Source organism: Carlito syrichta, unplaced genomic scaffold (genome assembly GCF_000164805.1).
Source record: "Carlito syrichta isolate Samal-C Ts95f unplaced genomic scaffold, Tarsius_syrichta-2.0.1 Scaffold301896, whole genome shotgun sequence".
NCBI classification, from domain to species: domain Eukaryota; kingdom Metazoa; phylum Chordata; class Mammalia; order Primates; family Tarsiidae; genus Carlito; species Carlito syrichta.
This window is the reverse complement of record NW_007245992.1, coordinates 401788-420776: the sequence shown is the minus strand read 5'-3', so window position 1 is coordinate 420776 and position 18989 is coordinate 401788. Positions and strand designations below refer to the sequence as shown.

General features: G+C 41.1%; 1 protein-coding gene across 1 annotated transcript in view; it reads right to left on the bottom strand.

The window, feature by feature from the left end:
• Nucleotides 1–8246: 8246 nt before the first annotated feature.
• The window catches only part of SMAD4 (SMAD family member 4), a 54676-nt gene continuing 43933 nt past the window's right edge, over nucleotides 8247–18989 (bottom strand). Inside the window, 3 exon segments of the mRNA XM_008055630.2 lie at nucleotides 8247–13668; nucleotides 14456–14668; nucleotides 16126–16264. Of these exon segments, the coding sequence (XP_008053821.1) occupies nucleotides 14457–14668; nucleotides 16126–16264 (351 nt within the window). The 3' untranslated portion in view covers nucleotides 8247–13668; nucleotide 14456.

Sequence of the window (18989 nt, the reverse complement as noted above, 5' to 3'; positions counted from 1 at the left end):
TTTTATGTATGGTGATAGGTAGGGGTCCTGTTTCAATCTTCTGCATGTGGTCAGTCAGTTTTCCCAGCACCATTTACTGACTAGGTTCTCCTCTCCCAGTGGTTGCTGTTGGAGGCTTTGTCAAAGATGAGTTGGTTGAGAAATTGAGGCTTTCTCTATCCTGGAATCTCTATCCTGTTCCATTGGTCTGTGTGCCTGTTCCTGTACCACTACCAGGCTGTTTTGATTACTGTAGCCTTATAGTAAAGTTGGAAGTCTGGAAGTGTGATATCTCCTGCTTTGTTTCTTTTGCTAAGGGTTGTTTTGGTTATTCGTAGACATTTATGTTTCCATATGAATTTCTGTCTTGTTGTTTCCGGGTCTGAGAAGCATGATGTTGGTAACTTAATGGGTATTGCATTGAATCTGTAGATCGCCTTTGGTAGGATGGACATGTTAAACAATGTTGATTCTTCCTATCCATGAGCATGGAATATTTTCCCATTTTTTTGTCTTCTTGGATTTCTTTAAGCAGTGTTTTGTAATTTTCACTGTAAAGGTCTTTCACTTCTCTGGTTAGGAAGATGCCGAGGTATTTCATTTTTTTGATGGCTATGGTGAATGGGATTGTGCTTTTTATGTGGGTCTCTGCCTGCTTGTTGTTATATAGGAATGCAACTGACTTTTGCACATTTGTTTTGTACCCTGAGACTTTGCCAAAGTCCTTTATCAGTGTCAGCAGGTTTTTGACAGATTCTCTTGGATTGACAAGGTACAGGATCATATCATCAGCAAAGAAGGATAACTTGACTTACTCTTTTCCTATTTGGATACCCCTGATTTCCTTCTTTTGCCTGAGCCCAGGACTTCCAACACAATATTGAACAAGAAGGGTGAGTGGGCAGCCTTGCTTGTTCCAGTTTTCAGGGGAAATGATTCTAGTTTCTGACCATTTAGCAATATGTTAGCTGTGGGTTTGTCGTAGATGGCATGTACTATTTCCTTCTGTACCTAGGTGTTTGAGGGTTTTTATTCAGAAAGCTTGCTGGATTTTATCAAAAGCTTTTTCTGCATCTAACGAGATAATTATGTGGCTCTTGTTTTTGCATCTGTTGATGTATTTAATGACATTTATGGTCTTGCGGATGTTGAACCATCCCTGCATCCTGGGGAGGAAGCCTACTTGGTCTTGGGACGACTTTTGAGATGTGTCTTTGGATCCAATTTGCTAGAATCTTGTTGAGGATTTCTGCATCTGTGTTCATAAGGGATATTGGCCTGCAGTTCTCTTTCTTTGCTGGATCTTTATCCTGTTTGGGTATCAGTGTAATGTTAGCTTCGTAAAGTGATTTGGGGAGAATTCCATTTGGCTACTTTCTAATTGAATTTTTTATTGTTGGGTTTTGAGAATTCTTTATATATTATAGACACTGTGTCATAATTGGACTTGTGGTTTACAAATAATTTCTCCCAGTCCCAAACTTTTATTTTTCATCTTAACAGAATCTTTCATAGGACGAAAGTTTTCCATTTTGATAAAAATCCAGTTAATTTTCCAATTTATTAATCATGCTTTTGGTGTCAAGTATAAGAACTTCATGCTTACTTCTAGATCCCACAGATTTTGGTTATTTTCTGAAAGTTCTATAGATTTAGGTTTTAAGTATGTAGTCCATTTCTTGCTAGTTTTTGTATACAGTATAAAATGTAGGTCAAAGTCTTAGTGCATATGGGCCCAGTTTCTCCACCATTTGGTGAAAAGACTAGCTTTCCTCCACTGAAATGCTTTTCAGCTTTTGTCAAAAATCAGTTGTACGTATTTGTGTGAGTTTATTTCTGGGTTCTCTCTTCTGTTCCATTGATCTATGTCTAGTTTGTCTTTCAACGTAACTTTTAGAATAATCTTGTCCATGTCTAAAAAAATCTTGCTGAGATTTTGGTAGAAATTGCATTAAAACTGTCAATTTTATTTATTTACTTTTTGAGGTGGAGTCTCACCTGTCAATTTTATTTATTTATTTTTTGAGGTGGAGTCTCACTCTGTCGCCCAGGCTGGAGTGCAGTGGCACACTCACGGCCAGCCCAGGGTCAACCTGCTGTGCTCTGGCATTCTTCCACCTCAGCCTTCCAAGTAGCTGGAACTACAGGCTCGTGCTATCATGCCCAGCTAATTTTTTAATTTATTGTAGAAACAAGGTCTCGCCAAGGTCTCGCCAAGTTGCCTGGGCTGGTCTTGAAATTGCGGGCTCAGGCAGTCCACTCATCTTGGCCTCCCAAAGTGCTGAGTCCAGTTTAAATTTTCCCCAAATTGTATTAAAATTGACATCTTTACTATGTTGAGTGTTCCAATTCATGAACATAGTATGTTTCTCCATTTATTTAGATCTTTATCAGTGTTGTGTAGTTCTTAGCATATAAATCCTATACGTTTTGTTAGCTATACACTTATAAATATAGTTTGTAATTAAGTGACTGTAAATGGTATTGTATTTCTACTTTGTGTCCACACACTCATTGCTAATAATAGAACTTTTGTCTATAGAGCTTGTACCTTGTGTCCTTGCTGGACTCAATTATTAGTTTTGGGGGGTTTTAAAAAATACATTCCGTGGGATTTTGTAGGTAGAACATCATGTCATCTGCAAATAGGAACCATTTTGTTTCTTCCTTTCCAACCTGTATTTCCTTTTTTGCCTTATTACACTGGCTAGAACTTTCAGCATTATTTTGAATAAGAGTGGTAAAATCAAACATCCTTGACATGTTCCTGATCTTAGGAAGAAAACATTCAGTTTTCACCATTAAGTATGTTAAATGTAGGTTTGTTTTTTTTTTAAAATAGATGCTCTTTATCAAAGTGAGGAAGTTCCCCTCTATTCCTATTTTTCAGCGTTTTTAATCATGAATGGAGGTTGAATTTCATCACATGCTTTGTCTACAATTGATATATTTTTCTTCTTAGTCTGATAATGGGTGAATTAGATTGAGTTTTCAAATATTGAAGCAGTCAGATTCCTAAAATAAACCCCTCTTAATCATGGTGTATCATTCTTTTTTACAAGTTGCTGAGTTCAATTTGATAGTTCATTAAGAATTTTTTACATAAATATTCATGAGGAATATTGGTCTGTAGTTTTTTTTGTATTATCTTTGATTTTGTATTAGGGTAATATTAGTGTCATAAAGTGAATTGGGAAGTGTTCCTTTCTCTCCTATTTTCTGACAGACTAACACTTCTTTGTTTAGTAAGAATTCCCCAGTGAAACCACTTGGGCCTGAAAGTTCTTCTTGGGATTTTAAAATTATGAATCTTAAGTTCCTGGCCAGTGCAGTGGTTCACACCTGTAATCCCAGTCCCTGGGGGGAACACTTGGGGCCAGGAGTTTGAGACTAGCCTTGGCAACATAGTGAGATCTCATCTCTACAAAAACTTAAAAAATTAGCCAGGCACAGTGGCTCTCACCTCTAGTCCCAGCTACTCAGGTGGCTGAGTCAGTATTACCTAAGCCCAGGAGGGCAAGGCTGCAATGAGCTGTGATTGTGCCACTGCATTCCAGCCTGGGAAGCAGAGACTAAAACAAAGACAAAAGAAAGAAAACGAATTGGCTAGGTGTGGTGGCTTTTGCCTGTAATCCCAGCACATTGCAAGCAAGGTAGGAGGACAGCTTGGCCCCAGAGTTCGAGACCAGCCTGGTCAAAATCTTGTCTCTACAAAATGAAAAATAAAAAAAAGCAAAAAAAATTAGCCAGGAATGGTGGCACATGCCTGTAGTCCCAGCTACTTGGGATACTGAAGTGGAAGGATCACCTGAGCCCAGGAGGCTGAGGCCACTGTGCGCTGTGAACGTCATGACTGTGCCACTGCACGCCAGCTTGGGTGACAAGAGTGAGATCCGACTCACAAAAAAAATTACTCGAGTGCTACAGCCCTATTCGAATTATCTATTTCATACTGGTTAAGTTGCGGTAGATTTTTTTCAAGATATTGGTCTATTTCATCAAATTGTGAAATTTACAAGTGCAGTTATTAGTAGCATTCCTTTATTATTCCTTTGATGTCTTCAGTCTGTAGTGATCTCGTTTCATTCCTCACACTGATAATTTGTCTTTGTCAGTCTTGCTAAAGATTGTCAATTTTAATCTTCCCAATGAACCAGTTCTTTGTTTCATTGATGTTCTCTGTTGTTTTTGTTTTTTTGAGCTGGAGTCTCACTCTGTCATCCAGGCTGGAGTGCAGTGGTACACTCACAGCCACCCCAGCTTCAATCTGCTGGGCTCCAGTGATCCTTCCACCTCAGCCTTCCAAGTAGCCAGAACTATAGGCACGTGCTGCCATGCCTGGCTAATTTATTTCTTTATTGTAGAGACATGGTCTCAGCAAGTTGCCCGGACTGGCCTCAAATCCGCGGGCTCAGGAAATCCACTCACCTCGGCCTCCCAGAGTGCTGGGATTACAGGCTGAGCCACCGAGCCCGGCCCTTGCTTTTTTTTTAATTTCTGCTCCTGTCTTTATTTCTCCCCTTCTGGCTTATTTTGCCCTTCTTTTTCGAAGTGCTTAAAGTGGGAGTTTAGAATATTTCAGACTTTTCTTTTTTCTAAGGTTTGCATTTAGTGCTATAGTTTTCTCCAGTTTAGCTGTATCCTACAAACATTGGTATTTTCATTTTCATTCAGTTCATGGTCTTGTTCATTTCTCTTGGGGCTTCCTCTTTGACCCATGAATTACTTACAAGTGTTGTTTAGTTCCAAGTGTTTAGAAATTTTCCTATTATCTCTCTCTTATTGACTCCTAGTTTGATTAAATTGTGGTCAGAGAACACTTTGTGTGATTCCCATTCTTTTAAATTTGTTGAGTTTTATTTTATGGCCCATGCCATGATCTTTGTATAAGTTGTTCGCATTTCAAAAGCCTACAGAGTTTTGCTGTTATTAGATGACTTACCCTAAAAAAGTAAATTAGAGCTTATTGGATAATGGTGGTATTCAGTTCTTATCTATTCTTGATAATTTTATGTTTAATTGTTCTACTGATTGCTAAACAAAGGAGTATTGTAGTCTCTAAATGTAGTTGTGGATTCCTCTATTAAATTCTTCCATTTTGCTTCACACAGTTTGCATCTCTGTTGCTTGGTACATACATACTTAGGATTCCTATATCCTCTTGATAAGCTGACCCTTGCATTGTTATATATAATATCCATGTATAATACTGTTTTGTTCTGAAATCTAAATTATGTGATATTAATGTAGCCCATTACTGCTTTCCTTCATTTTTTCTTTCAGCCTGTCTACATTATTATTGTTTGAAGACTCTTGTAGACGGCAGAGTTGGGTCATGTTTCTTTCTTACTTTTGGAGTTGGGGTCTCACTCTGTCACCCAGCCTGGAGTGCAGTGGGATGATCACCATCATGGCTCGCTGCAGCCTCGACCTTCTGGGCCTAGGTCATCCTTCCACCTCAGTCTCCTGAGCAGCTGGGACTACAGGTGCATATTAACATGATTGGCTAATTTTATTTTTTTTGTAGAGACAAGCCCTTGCTACGTTGCCCACACTGGTCTCGAACTCCTGGGCTCAAGCAATCCTCCTGCATTGGCCTCCCAAAGTGTTGAGATTACAGGCATGAGAGACCATGCCCAACCTGGTTCATGTTTCTTAATCCATTCTGTCAGCATGTCTTTTAATAGGCATATTTAGACCATTTACATTTAATGTAATTATTTATTAGCACATACATGTGACATTTTCTCTTTCTGGCTTTTTGTGGGGTTTTTTTTCTGCCTTCACCTGAGCTACTTGAACATTTTTAAAATTCTATTTTGATTTATCTGTAGCATCTTTGAGTATATGTATCTTTGTATAGCTTTTATAGTAGCTGTACTAGGCATTTCATTATAAATCTGGAATCTACTGCCATCTATTATTATTTTACCAGTCTGGGTGAAATGTAGAAAATTTACATTTCTATTAGTCCCTAAAGGATCTCCCCTCTATTTATAATTGTTTTAGATATTCCCTCCATATACATTTAAAATCACTTCAGGCAGTGTTATAATTTTTCCTTCAATTATCAAAAATGCAAGGGGGACCCTCCAAAACACCCAGAATAACCTTTTGCAGGGCAGACCCTTCTAGTACAGGCCTCCCTCACTAGGTAAGTGTGCTGGGAACCCATTAATACCAGTGTCCCAACTAGCATTGTTGTGAGAGGCTGCATTCAGTGACAGTGAACTTTTTTGGAGATTCTTTCAATGTGCTTGCCCATTTCATGATGGGTGGTTTATGGGTGCACCTGCCCACACCACTGCTGAGCATGCAACAGTTTTTGGCCAAAAACAGCATGGCTCCTGTGTGCCACCCACCCTATTTACCCGGTCTTTCTTTTTCCTGGACCAAAAAAAAATCCTCAAAGGGAAACATTTTGCCAATGTGGAAGAGGTGAAACACAAATGGCAGAAGTACTAAAAGGCATCAAAGTTGACGAATTCAAAATCTGTTTTAGGCCAGGTGTGGTGGCGCAAGTAATCCCAGCACTTTGGAAGGCCAAGGTGAGAGGACTGCCTGAGACCAGGGGTTCAAAACCAGCCTGGGCAACTTGGTGAGACCTTGTCTCTGCAATAAATCAAAAAATTAGCCAACCGCGGTAGCTCATGTCTGTAGTTCCAGCTACTTGGAAGGTAGCTGAGCCCAACAGGTCGAGGCTGAGGTGGCCATGAGCGTGCCACTGCACTCCAGCCTGGGCGGCAGAGTAAGACTCAAACTCAAAAAGAAAATCCAAAAAACACAAAATCTGCTTTGAGCAGTAGAAAAAGTCTCAATAGGTACACTGCATCAGAGAGTACTTTGAAGATGACTGAAATTTCAACACCTGAGAATACACAATTTTTAATAAATAAATTCTGGGTTTTTGTGGGTTTCCTCTGTCATTTAGAAAATTCAGGCCAGGTGCAGTGATTCATACCTGTAATCCCAGCACTTCAGAAGGCCGAGGTAGGAGAACTGCTTGAGCCTAGGAGCTCAAGACCAGCCTAGACAACACAGTGAGACCTTCTCTCTGCAAAAAATCATTAGCCGGGTATGGTGGTGCATGTCTGTAGTCCCAGCTACTTGGGAGGATAAGGTGGGAGGGTCATGTGGGCCAGGAAGGTTGTGGCTGTGGTGAGCCCTGACGGCATCACTGCACTCCCGCCTGGGCAACAAACCGAAGCCCCAAGTCAAAAGGAAAATGAGACGCCTCAGAAAGAAAAGCCTCCTTACCCATATTTTTTTCTCTCCCTTCCGGATGTTCCCATTTTCTTTCTTTCATAATTTCCTTTCTATTCAGAGAACTTCCTTGAGCCATTGTCTTAGGGCAGGTCTGCTGCAGAAAAGTTCACCGGTAGTGGCCCAGCAGGACTACATCAGCATCAGTAAGGCCAGAAGTGATGGCTGCGTTTCTCTTTCAGGGCCTGCGTTTCTCTTTCAGGGCCGAGGGGGAAGGGCAGGGAAAGGAGAGGGGAAAGGGCACTGCCGTTACTAGCGAGACCACAGGGGGGCAAGGTGTGAAGGAGGGCTGGACGTGCGCCCGTTCTCAAGACGGCCATCTGTGGGAAAGTCGTGACGAGGGCGAAGATGGGATCAAGCCCAAAGGACCGAGGGTCGGGAGCGGAGAGCAGGGAGGGAGAGACCCACGCCCCTGCACTTTCTCCGAGGGGCTCCACAAAGGGATACTTTTTCTCATCCTCGGATGCCAGTCTGCTATCCTCTTCATGCTGTGGGCTAAGATAGTATTAATTAATTCTAGGCTGGCAAGCGGGTGAGAAAAAAGGTCCCTTGGCAGGACAAGCATCTCCGAAACCCAGGGCCAGCAAGACAAGAAAGGATGTTGACGTGGACATGCGGGGCACCAGCCGCTTCTGGAGTCGCCTCCCCGCGCTGACCCCCGTTGCACAGGGGAGGCCGGCGGGAGGGAGGCAGCCTCTGGAGCCTCACGTGGCCATGGCAGGGTCATTAGTGTCCAGCTGCTGCCTCTTTCTTAGGCCTCCTGGTTCTTCACCCCCCTCGTACCCACCTCTTCTCAGTCACCATCACGACACTCAGTCCTTTCAAGAATGAGGACGGAGCTGGGACTGTTATTTTAGCGTCACATTTAAAATGTCGTGTTTCCCATTTCAGCCGCATAAAACAATAACGGCAGGCACTGGCCTCAAGTTTGAGGATTCTCTGAGTGAACTCTTTCCAGATCCAAGACATTCACGAGCTTAAGAAAAAGAATGAGCACATAATGATTTAGTTGGCTTTCTCTTTTAATCAAAAACATACTTGTTACAGAGTTCTCAAGAAAGGTTCAACTATTTTTTAGCCACAGACTTCAACCAGGCAAAAGCATACAGAAAGCCACAGAGGAACTTCTGGAGTTTCAGCTGACCAGTTGTCCCAAAAGCAGAAGCTACGAGTGGCTCTTCTCTGGGTTTGGCATAGCTGCATTCTTCTGAATTTCGAGGAAGACACAGAGCTGGGAAATGCCACCTCAAGTTTTTGCCCAACCCCCTGCCACTAAACTGCATTCTGCAGCCCACCAGGTTTTCACCCTCTACAAGCATTCATACTTTCCCCCTAGATTACATGTCCCATGCGTTGAACAGGATCAGTGCCTGAAGAAAGTCGGCCAACTCTATGTTCGGTCTGTTCATCAATCCAAGCCCAAGTCCTTCTGTCAGTGACAAGCAGCCTTCACAACAGCAGCTGGTTTCATCCCTTCATCCAGAGACCAAAAAACTGGCCTCTACCAGGACTCCCCTCTCCAGCCCCAAGGATGGCTCCCCAGGTCCTTGAAAAGTTCAAGTGCATTAATTACACTCATCCCATTCAAGGGTAGGCTGGAAGAGAACTCTGAAAAGAGTGATCCAGCCAAAGGTCATCTAATCAAAATGTACCAGAAAAGAGCCAAGAATAAAGTGAAGAATCATCTACTGGTATTGTTTTCTTCAGTCATATAAACCACTTTAACTGATGTGGCTCAGGGGAAGCACAGAAGAGTTAATAAACCAAAGACCCCAAATAATAATCTCTAATATCACCAGGCATGAGCAATTTACAATTCATTTTAGTTTAAAAAGAAAAATTGCCATTACACAGCACTTAAGAAGATGGTGTTACACCCATACCAACTCGAAAGCTAGAATGTCATGACTCAAAGAAAGCCTTAACAAACTTTGACCAGAGGTGACAGAAAAACAGAATGAAGGGTTTTCCTCTCCTCAGTTTTGTTCTTTTTTTTTTTCTTTTTCTTTCTTTTTTTTTTTGTAAAGCAGTACTAGGCTTTTGGTTAAAATTAAGTCAAGAACATACTATGTAACTTCTTGTCCATAGGCAAACAGTAATAAAATATCAAGCCTAGTCTCATTTGAATAACATGGAAATAAGCAAAAAGCCCCCTTAAACAGCAGAACAAAGACAAGGAAGAAATCCAAAACTGCTGCAAGGTAGGCAAGGTCACTTAGAATTTCAGAGCTGGAGTAACTAGTCCAACTCCCTCACTCTACAGACAAGGCAACCAAGGCCCAGAGAAGGTCAAGGACTTGCCCAAGGTCACACATCAAGCTAAGGGCAGAGCGCAAATGAGAGTGCAACTGTCTGGCCCAGCCTAGAGCAATTAGTTTCAGGCTGAACAGGAACACTGGCTCTGACTCTACTGAGCGTTCTAAATAAGTGGTGTGAAAAGTATCCACATCAACAGAGAGAAATGATTGTCTTCACCACAGTTTTCTCCTCAGTCCTTCCCACATTAAAAAAGGGAAGAAAGCTTCATTCATTCATTCAAGTCTGTCTGATGTTAAAGTCCCTGAAAACATCAGCAACTAATTTAGCTACTCCTTGGGGCAGGATGTCAGACCCTCGATTCTCATAAAGGCACCTATAGGTCAAAAATACCTGTACAGGAGGAAGTCCAGAAGGCAAGGCTTAAAAGGGGACACCAAAAACCCTATGACCCTCTGGTTTCCCAAGGTTCGGCTTGTTGTGTCGGGTGTTGTCTGTCTGTTTGCTGGTGTCCTCTAGGCAAAGGTATGGCCTCTGGCTATGGATGCTAATTCAGTAACCCTTGGCAACCCCAAATCTTGTATGAGCAGCATTCGCAGGGAAGCGATGAAACCTTTCAAAATATTACCTAAGGGGGAAAATAAAAGTGTGACTCACTTCTCTCTGCCTCCACTGCCTGAAACTCAGCGAAAGTCAGGAAGCAGTCTGAGCAGTGGAGCCCATGTCACATGTCAACGCAGTGAAGTCCTTTCCAGCACTTTTCAGAAAAGTGTCTCGGGTCCTGTCCCAGAGTTTGTACTTGCGTCTTAAAGGAAGTTCTGGTAAGTTTGGTTATCTGGTTTCCTTGCCTAAGCAGTAGAAACGATGAATCAGAAAGGAAAGAAGAAAACACTAAGGGCAGGCATGCTAACAACCACATACGAAGAAGCCCCTCTCAGAAAGGGAGAAGACCAGGAGGGCAGATGGAGGCTTTAAAAAAAACAAAAACAACCCTAAAAACCATAGCAATCTGAGATCCTTTAGTAAAGGCAAAACAGTTCCACCTGTCTTTGAAGCCCCTGGAGTCCACAAAGATAACTGAGGACAAAAAGAAATGTTACATCTAGTATGTTCTCTGATAAACATATGGAAATAATTTCACCTAAAAATGGCTAAAATAAAAAAGTTTACTGCTTAAATAAGGCAAGTTTGGAGCGAAAAATGTCAATCCACTGTGATACCAGCTAAAGACGACAAACAATCAAGCTGCACTGGGACACATGCTAGGAGTAAGGCTGGACCTAGGACACTGCCTTTTTAATGGATAAGGCCACTGACTTTTTATATCCTTCTCAGTACATTAAAACAAAAATAAATTACCTGTTTTTCAGGGGGAAAAATGGAAAGGCTTGCACAAGATTCTCACAGCCTATCTCAATAATCTTTGCAAAGGATGCTTTAGGAGATTATTTACAGATAACTGTCTGCAACAAAATGGGCTTTGCCTTTAGGGGAAAAAAAGCATTTCTTCAAGTGGAATGTACCCCACCTACAAAAGTGTTGTTAACTGACTTCACAGGTAATTGATTTTATATACTGATTTATTTCAATGCATTAAATTTGCCATTTTTCTCATCTATCTTTAAGATGCCAATAAAAATGGCAATGATGAAGAGAGCAAACTGTTGACAAAAAGAAGTGACTTACTCAGAGAATAAAACTGCTCCTCCCAAAAGGCTCTCAAAAAGAATCTGAACTAATCTGATTTTGCATAGGGTGATTAGTAACTATTAACCAGTTACTGCCAAACGGGCACAGAAACATTTAACATTTTATTTCTTAACCTGCATAGATACTTAAGGAACATTATGGTAAAATGTAAAATTGTCCTTCCCCAGATGGCCACAATCAAAGATATCTGCAACTCAATCAGCAATAAGCTTCTACAGTAATAAGATTATTTATCATGTGGAAGACAGGACATTTTATTTTGCCTTCAAAACGTGTATTACAAACACCCCCCTCTTTATACAACAAACCCTTTCCCACAAAAACGGATTTAAGTCTGAAATACAGCATAGGTAATACAGGTTCCGTTTACTTGAATGTTTCAAGTGTGGTTATTTAAGCCAGACCACACCACCGGCAAACCTGTAGGCTCACAGGAGGAACGGGAATGGGATAGGAGACTGAGCGGTTACCGCACTACAAAGGAGCCGTGTTTCTGGAGAATGCAAGGTTGTGTGGCAGTGATTTGTTACGTGATGTGTGTACACCAGGGGCAGTAGACCCCAAACAGCTAGATGGACTGTATTCCGCCAGAGAATCTACTCCCTGGAAAATAAAGGCAGCACCATGAAGGGCTCCCTTGAGAATGCACTAGAAGGCACGGGACAGAAGCGGGGTGGGGGCTCACACCGGATGCCTGCCGTTCGCTTCTCATTCAGCTTTCACTGAAGCCCAGTGTTTTGGGAGTCTCTGAGATATGAACCCACTAGAGAAAACCCACCCAGAACCATATCCTCATAATGACCAGATCAGAGAACTGCAGAAACTATTTTATCCTTAAAGCAGACATAAGATTTTAAACCTAGTAAGACTCTTACCCATCAAAGGTGACCATCTCTAAGAAACAGAAACACAGATTAAACAATCAAGCTCTCAGGAATAACTGATCATAACACACTAGCTAGGCGTTTTCTCAAAACCACATGAGTAAAACTAGGTTAAAATGTAAGCACTTAATAACTAGAAGTAGTTCTATATTTTATGGCTCTTAGAATGAAATCAAGACAGGTGGCTTGGTTCCGAAGAGACACTTCTTAGCACATATTTTCCATATACTTTTCCCTGATGGCTAAACATGAAAGCCTTCCTTAAAGCAGAAAAGGAGGCAGTGGATCATATCAATGCATGATTAAGATTTTAATCAAAGCATCTGGAGTTTTAGAGTCTGCCGTTCTAAAGTTCTCTCACTCCTGTTCCTCATTCACAGTAAAATGGACCTAAAGAGTCACAATTTCTAGAGAAGATGTAGTTTTATAAATCTGCCAATAAAGCTTCAACCGCCAAACTTTTACAGGAGAAAATTAGGTCGTTACCAAAAGTACCTGCAAGTACTCAAGAGTACAAGCGAGTTGGTAGAGAAGCTATTCAAAAAAAAAAGACATGTCGCTTAGATCAAGACCTACGTTTAAATCACAGCAATAAGCAAGCTCAGTGGTTTCTAGGATGACCTTATTAAAAACCTTCTGACAAAGCAAGGCAGAAGACATGTCCACGTCAGGTGACATAAGGACCATCACACACAAGTGTTTCTGTAGCTTACAAAACCCCTCCAAGCAAAAAAAGTAAAGAATCTGAACGATGATTCTTGATTTTATTTCGCACTATTTGCCCTGCAGACATTCTATTTATCATCTTAGAGACAATCAGACCTATTTTTGCTACCGTAAAATAAAAACTCAAAAAATAACCAACTCTACACATGATACAAAATGTCCAGGGAAAGTCCTGTTAGAGCGTCGGAGAGGAAAAAAACCAAAGCTGCCCAATAGAACTGGCTGTTGCCTGTCATTTAGTAGAAGGTGCCTCACCACTGAGATCGGACTCAAAAGTGCAAAAGAAAAAAATCTTAAAAATCAAACCTAGAATTCAACTTTGTATGTTGAGATTCAGTTTTTATTTATGCTACTAGCTAGGTAAAAAGCATACATATTGTGTCTGTGGTACAGTCAATACATCTGCAACTTTTCTACTTAAATTCTCTATACAAAGTCACTGCCAATTGATATGATCATTGATGGCAAAGGGCTTAGAATAACCAAAAGTTATAAAAAAGTTTGCAGTCTTGCCCCAAGATACAAAAACTGAATTTTGAACAATGTCATAACATACATGATTTAAACATTATACGAAAAAAAGTCACACATCAAATCAAGTACAAAAATATCCAAACTACCTATCATGAACTGTAATGTCGCCACTATTCTGCGCAGTATTCAACATAGGATTTAGCCGTCTCCAAAATATCCATTATTTAGTTTAAGCATTGCCACCTTTGCGGAACAGTGAAATATTAGGTAGAGTGACACTGCTTTTAGTGTTTTAAAAAATACAAAACCTTTGCCTATGAATTAATGAAGGAAAAGAAATTCCTCTTCTAGGCTTCTTAGCGACCCAACCTTGTGCCTAGAAACAAAGAAGAATAGAGCAAAAGTTTAACAGGGTAAAAGTATACTTCTTGATAAACAGTCATCCATTAGGGATAACAAATGTAATTTTAAATGACATTTCTTTGTCTGGTAATTTTAAGGACTTCTCGATATACACACAAATTAGTGTTTTTTGCCTTGGCAAAAGTAAAACTTAAGTTGTAAGACAATCTGAAATGAAATTATCCTCACTAGTTTAACTTTCAAAAAGTACTCGGATGAAAGGTTATATAATACCTTACTATCTTATTTTTTAAACACAGAGTAAAGTTGCTCTTGGTAAAATTAACTCACCCACATGGCACAATATTTTTGGAGTAAGGTATGTTAACAGTAACAACTTGCACAGAAAATAACATAGGTGAATTAACTTTGAGAACTTCTCTGCCTCTAAAATCAGCAATATTGGATTTATTCTGTAGAACAACACACATACTGATGTTCTGCATATAAAAGGCTCTAAGACATATTAAAGGGCTAAGTTTTCCAGCATTGGAATGATTCCTTTATACATAATTGGTGAAGATTTAATAAGAATGTGTCTTTCCTCATCTTCAAGCTCTGAGCCATGCCTGCAAAGTTCTAAATAGGAGAAAAAGTTTTAATCCAGTTTCTGTCTGCTAGGAGCAAGGCAGCAAACATACTTTTCACCCTTTATGAAAAGATAAAGCAGAACCAAAGTGAAATATGTCTTCGGATAAGAAACAGGATTATATTTCATAGTCCACCATCCTGATACTGTTAAGGGCCCCAGGGGTAAAGACCTCAGTCTAAAGGCTGTGGGTCTGCAATCGGCATGGTGTGAAGCACTTCATCTAAGAGCTGGAGGGCACGGTGTAGGTGAATCTCAATCCAGCAAGGCGTTTCTTTGATGCTCTGTCTTGGGTAATCTGGCCCCCAGCCTTTCACAAAACTCATCCTGAGTATGCATAAGCGACGAAGGTCATCAACACCGATTCCTGCAGCCGCTGACAGACCTAACAGGAAAGATTCGGAAAACGTCAGAGGGACAGGGTGATCACTTTTCGTCCTCCCTAAATTCCTTAACAAAGCTGGTCAGCTTTCTGTATTTCATTCTCCTTTCTGTCAAAATGCCAAGAAGTAACTGTAGGTCTAAACTTTATCAGCAGGACTGAAAACTTCTGGTTAAGGCAGTTTGTATTCCACAAGTGTCTTCCAGCCACAACCAACTATAAATCAGCACACTCCACCAACACTCCATCTATTTTTCTCTTTGGAAGAGGAGATGAAGGGATACGAAACAACTTGCGCCTGAGAGGCAGGGCGTGTCCACGGCTGGTTCCAAGAACCTTCCTACACCTGTCTAAACAGCCTAGTTCAGAGTAAGACTTCACTAGCCAAGAGACAGTTAACACTGCCGGTTCCACTAAGGCTTCGTGGATGACCCAGATGTTGTCTGTCTCTCAGTTCTGACAGAAACAATACACAATTACTCAACGGGGGTAATAGATGGAATACGAAATTTAATAGTAGTTCTGGATTCTTTAGTAAAAGTACGTTTATAACATCAGAGCTAGCAAGTTAATGGTTCAGATGTCCAAATTTTTAAAGATCAAATATTCTAAATATGCCCTATCTAATTCTAAATTGTAAACTCCTGAACATAAATCACAATGGAGACTCTGCATCTAATTTTCCAGTCAGAACATACAGTCATATAGTCAATCTGCATTCATCAATATTACAGTGAAACTAATGGGAGTAATTTGCATGTACTGTAGAGAAACCTGCAGGGCCACTGCAGTTTTCTTAGCCAGTGTGATTTGCTTACCACACTGAAGAGGTTAAGAACAGGGGTTGAATGAATCACTAGATATGCCTTCGGACGTGGAAGATGGGTGCCACGTGTTTCCATCATAAAAGTCTATAGTCAGGAGTTTAACTCTGCAGTAAAAAATTCCCCATCAGTGTGAAACCTGGCACACAGTTCAATTTTACCCTAAAATTAAAAAAAAGTCTACAAGTTATCAAAATGCCACCCTCACTTAGTTTTCTCTCCATGCTTAGCATACTTTAAAAAAACTGGAGAGGTGTCCAATTCTGAAACTGAAATATGCTTTCCTTACTAAAATAAAGCCAAGCACTTTAGTGATTACAACCCACCCTGGCTGGTGAGGAGGAGTCACAGTAATATTGCATCAACAAAAAAGGGGGGGAGGGGGAGATGGAACAACGTAGTGTAATAATAACCCCTTTCTCCTTTATCCCCTACTCCCTTTTGGATACAAAAATAATACAAACAGGGTCCGAGGCAAAGGGCAACCGCTAAGAAGAACAGCTTTTATCAATTCGGAATACCATCCCCGTCAAAACAGTCTTAATTGCTACTACTGCTCACAGTAACCAGCCGAGTAAAGCAAGGCACCAAGTGAACTAACACACCTAAAACCACCACCACCCAAAGCATACTTACTGATGGCTGGGGCAATGCCACCTACTGATCCCGGACCAGGGATGTTTCCTGCCACGGCTGCTGCTTGGGCGGCGGCTGCAGCTTGTGCCGTGGCGGCCTGCTGCTGCATCTGCCGATGACACTGGCGCAAGTCAAAGACCTTTAAAAGAAGTTTGCGTTTCGTGTCAGGAGTCCATCGGGAAAGACTTCTACAGCCAGAACGTACACACCCTTCGTTCACAACTCCTGGCTTCAAACCACCTCTCGCACGAGAAGAAGTCATTAAAATTGTCACTCATCGATCGTAACTGGTATAAAGCTAGTGGGCAGAGGGGGCTTGCGCTCCCCAAGAGGCAGGTTTCGGCGCCACGAAGGCTTTGCCTACCGCATGCCTCTGGACCCCTCAGCTCAGCGTGGGTCAGCTGCTGCTGCCCTTGTAGCCACCCTCGGTGTGCGACAAACAGTGAGAGTCTCCCTGACTTTTCATAACCAAACTGCTCGCGTTGGTAGTTTTAGTCAGCTGACCACCTTCTTTTCTTACCACTCTTTATCATTCTTGCCATTTGGAGAAGGTTAACAGATGGCACTGTCACTATCGTGAAAAACAACTACCTTTTTTAGAGAGGCATACTTCAGTACATAGGTGTAAGATAACACATAGGACTCGTTTTAAAATGCCCAAGAAACAAAGAAAAAAATGACAGATCAAACAAATATAAAACGTTAACTATTTAAGCTGGGTGATGGGTGTACGTGATTTTACTAAACTTGGCGTCTCTCCACTTTTCTACATGCTTGACAATGTTCAGAATTTTAAGAGGAAAGAAAGCCTAGTGTTGAATCCCATCACTGATATCTGCTGATTCTGTGAGCTAAGTTTCTTAACCTCTCTGGAACCTCAATTTTCTTATCCTCAAGATGGGAATGCCACGCGTGACACTTCCCCAGGATTGTTGTGAAGTCGGTTTGGGCCTCCCCTGTCGCTGTTTGCCTTTCAGGGTGAGCGAAGGAGGAGTTGATAAGCAACGCCAGTGTCAGCTACCTGGCCGAGCAAGGAAAGAGCTGCCACATTTTTCCTCATCCTCCTAAAAGTCCTGGAATGTTGTTTCAATAAGCAACAAATCACAGACAATAAATCTCATCACTTCTTTTCAGGGGAAAAAATCTTCCTAGCATAACGCATCTACTTATATTTGCATCTTTAAAAAGTGTTGGAAGATGACACAGAAGCTGTAGAAAGGAGGCCAAGGACAGGGCAGAAACAAGGCTGCTCAATGTCAACTTTTTTTTTAAACACTCTAATTTCTGAACCATGTGACGACTATGATTCCACTGAAAAAGTAAACTGAATTTTTTAAAAATGTGGGCCAGACATGACAGTTTGAGATCAGTCTGGGCAACATAGCAAGACCTCATCTCTACAAAAAATGCAAAAAATCAGTTAAGGCATGGTGGCACGCACCTATAGTCCTCACTACCTGAGAGGCTGAGGCAAGAAGATTGCTGAAGCCTGGAACTCAAGGATGCAGTGAGCTATGGTTGTCACACTGAACTCCAGCCTGGATGACAGAGTGAGACCCTGTCTCTTAAATTAAAAAAAAAAAAAGTCTTCTGGCATGTAAATAACCCAATATGAGCAAGCATAGTAGTCTTTTAAAATAAATCAGGATGCATAATTTATTACTTGATAAACAATAGTTTTGGAAATTAAACCATATATTTTTAGATGCTTGAAAAAATTCTGATTGACTTCAGCCACGGTATTTATACGATCCATAAACATAATACTATACTCTCTCCAAATAGCCAACCACATTTCTATTTACTTATTTCTCTGCTCAGTGCCTGTCTCCTCAAAAAAGTCTTTCCCAGTTAGCACTAATGAAGAACAAAACTTAAACTACGTATTTGTGGAAGAGATACGATTTTGTCGAATGCATATGTATGCATGGTCTGGCCAGCTATTAAGTTTTAAAGGACTTCCTTCAGTAAGGAACACATGGTGCAGTCAGACTCTAGAAATCAGAAACAATACCCAAAACAGAAACCACTGCTTTCTCCAACCTCCCAAGAGGCCATTAGATTCTGAACTTTTCCATGGGCTGTAACCTTTGCAAGGCATTATTTAAGCACAGAACAAAGCAGGACTCAAGCATTTGAAAAGGTAAAGAGCTCTATAACCACTTTAAAAAAAACAATTAATGAAATTCAATTTTTAGAGCAGTTTTAAAATCATGGCAGAATTGAGCAGAAAATTCAGAGTCCCTGACCCTACACATACAACTTCCCACCACACTGGCACATTTGTTACAGCTGATGAATTGACACTGAAACACCATCACCCAATACAGTTTACATGAGGGTTCACTCTTGGTGTTGTGCATTCTACACGTCTGGACAAACGCATGATGACACACATTCACAACGGCAGTCTATGGAGTGCTCTCATTGCCCTAAAAATACTCCCCCCTCCCCACCGGCCCCTGGCAACCATTCATCTTCTTACCGTACTCATAGTTTTGCCTTTGCCGGGAGGGGATGTAGATGATGCATCATACAGTACCTAGCCTTTTCCGTTTTGCTCCTTTCACTTAGGAACATGCAGTTTCCTTCATGTCTTTTTGTGACCTGATAGCTCATTTCTTTCTAGTGCTGAATAATACTCCATCATCTGATGTATCACAGTCTCTTATTCACCTACTGAAGGACATCCTGGTTGCTTCAAGATTTAGCAACTACAAATAAAGCTGCTATAAACATCTGTGCGCAAGTGTTCCGTGTGGACGTAAGTTTCCAATTCATTTGAGTAAATACCAAAGAATGTGATGGCTAAATGAAATGGAATGTTTAGCTTTGCAAGAAAGCGCCAGACTATCTGCTAAAAC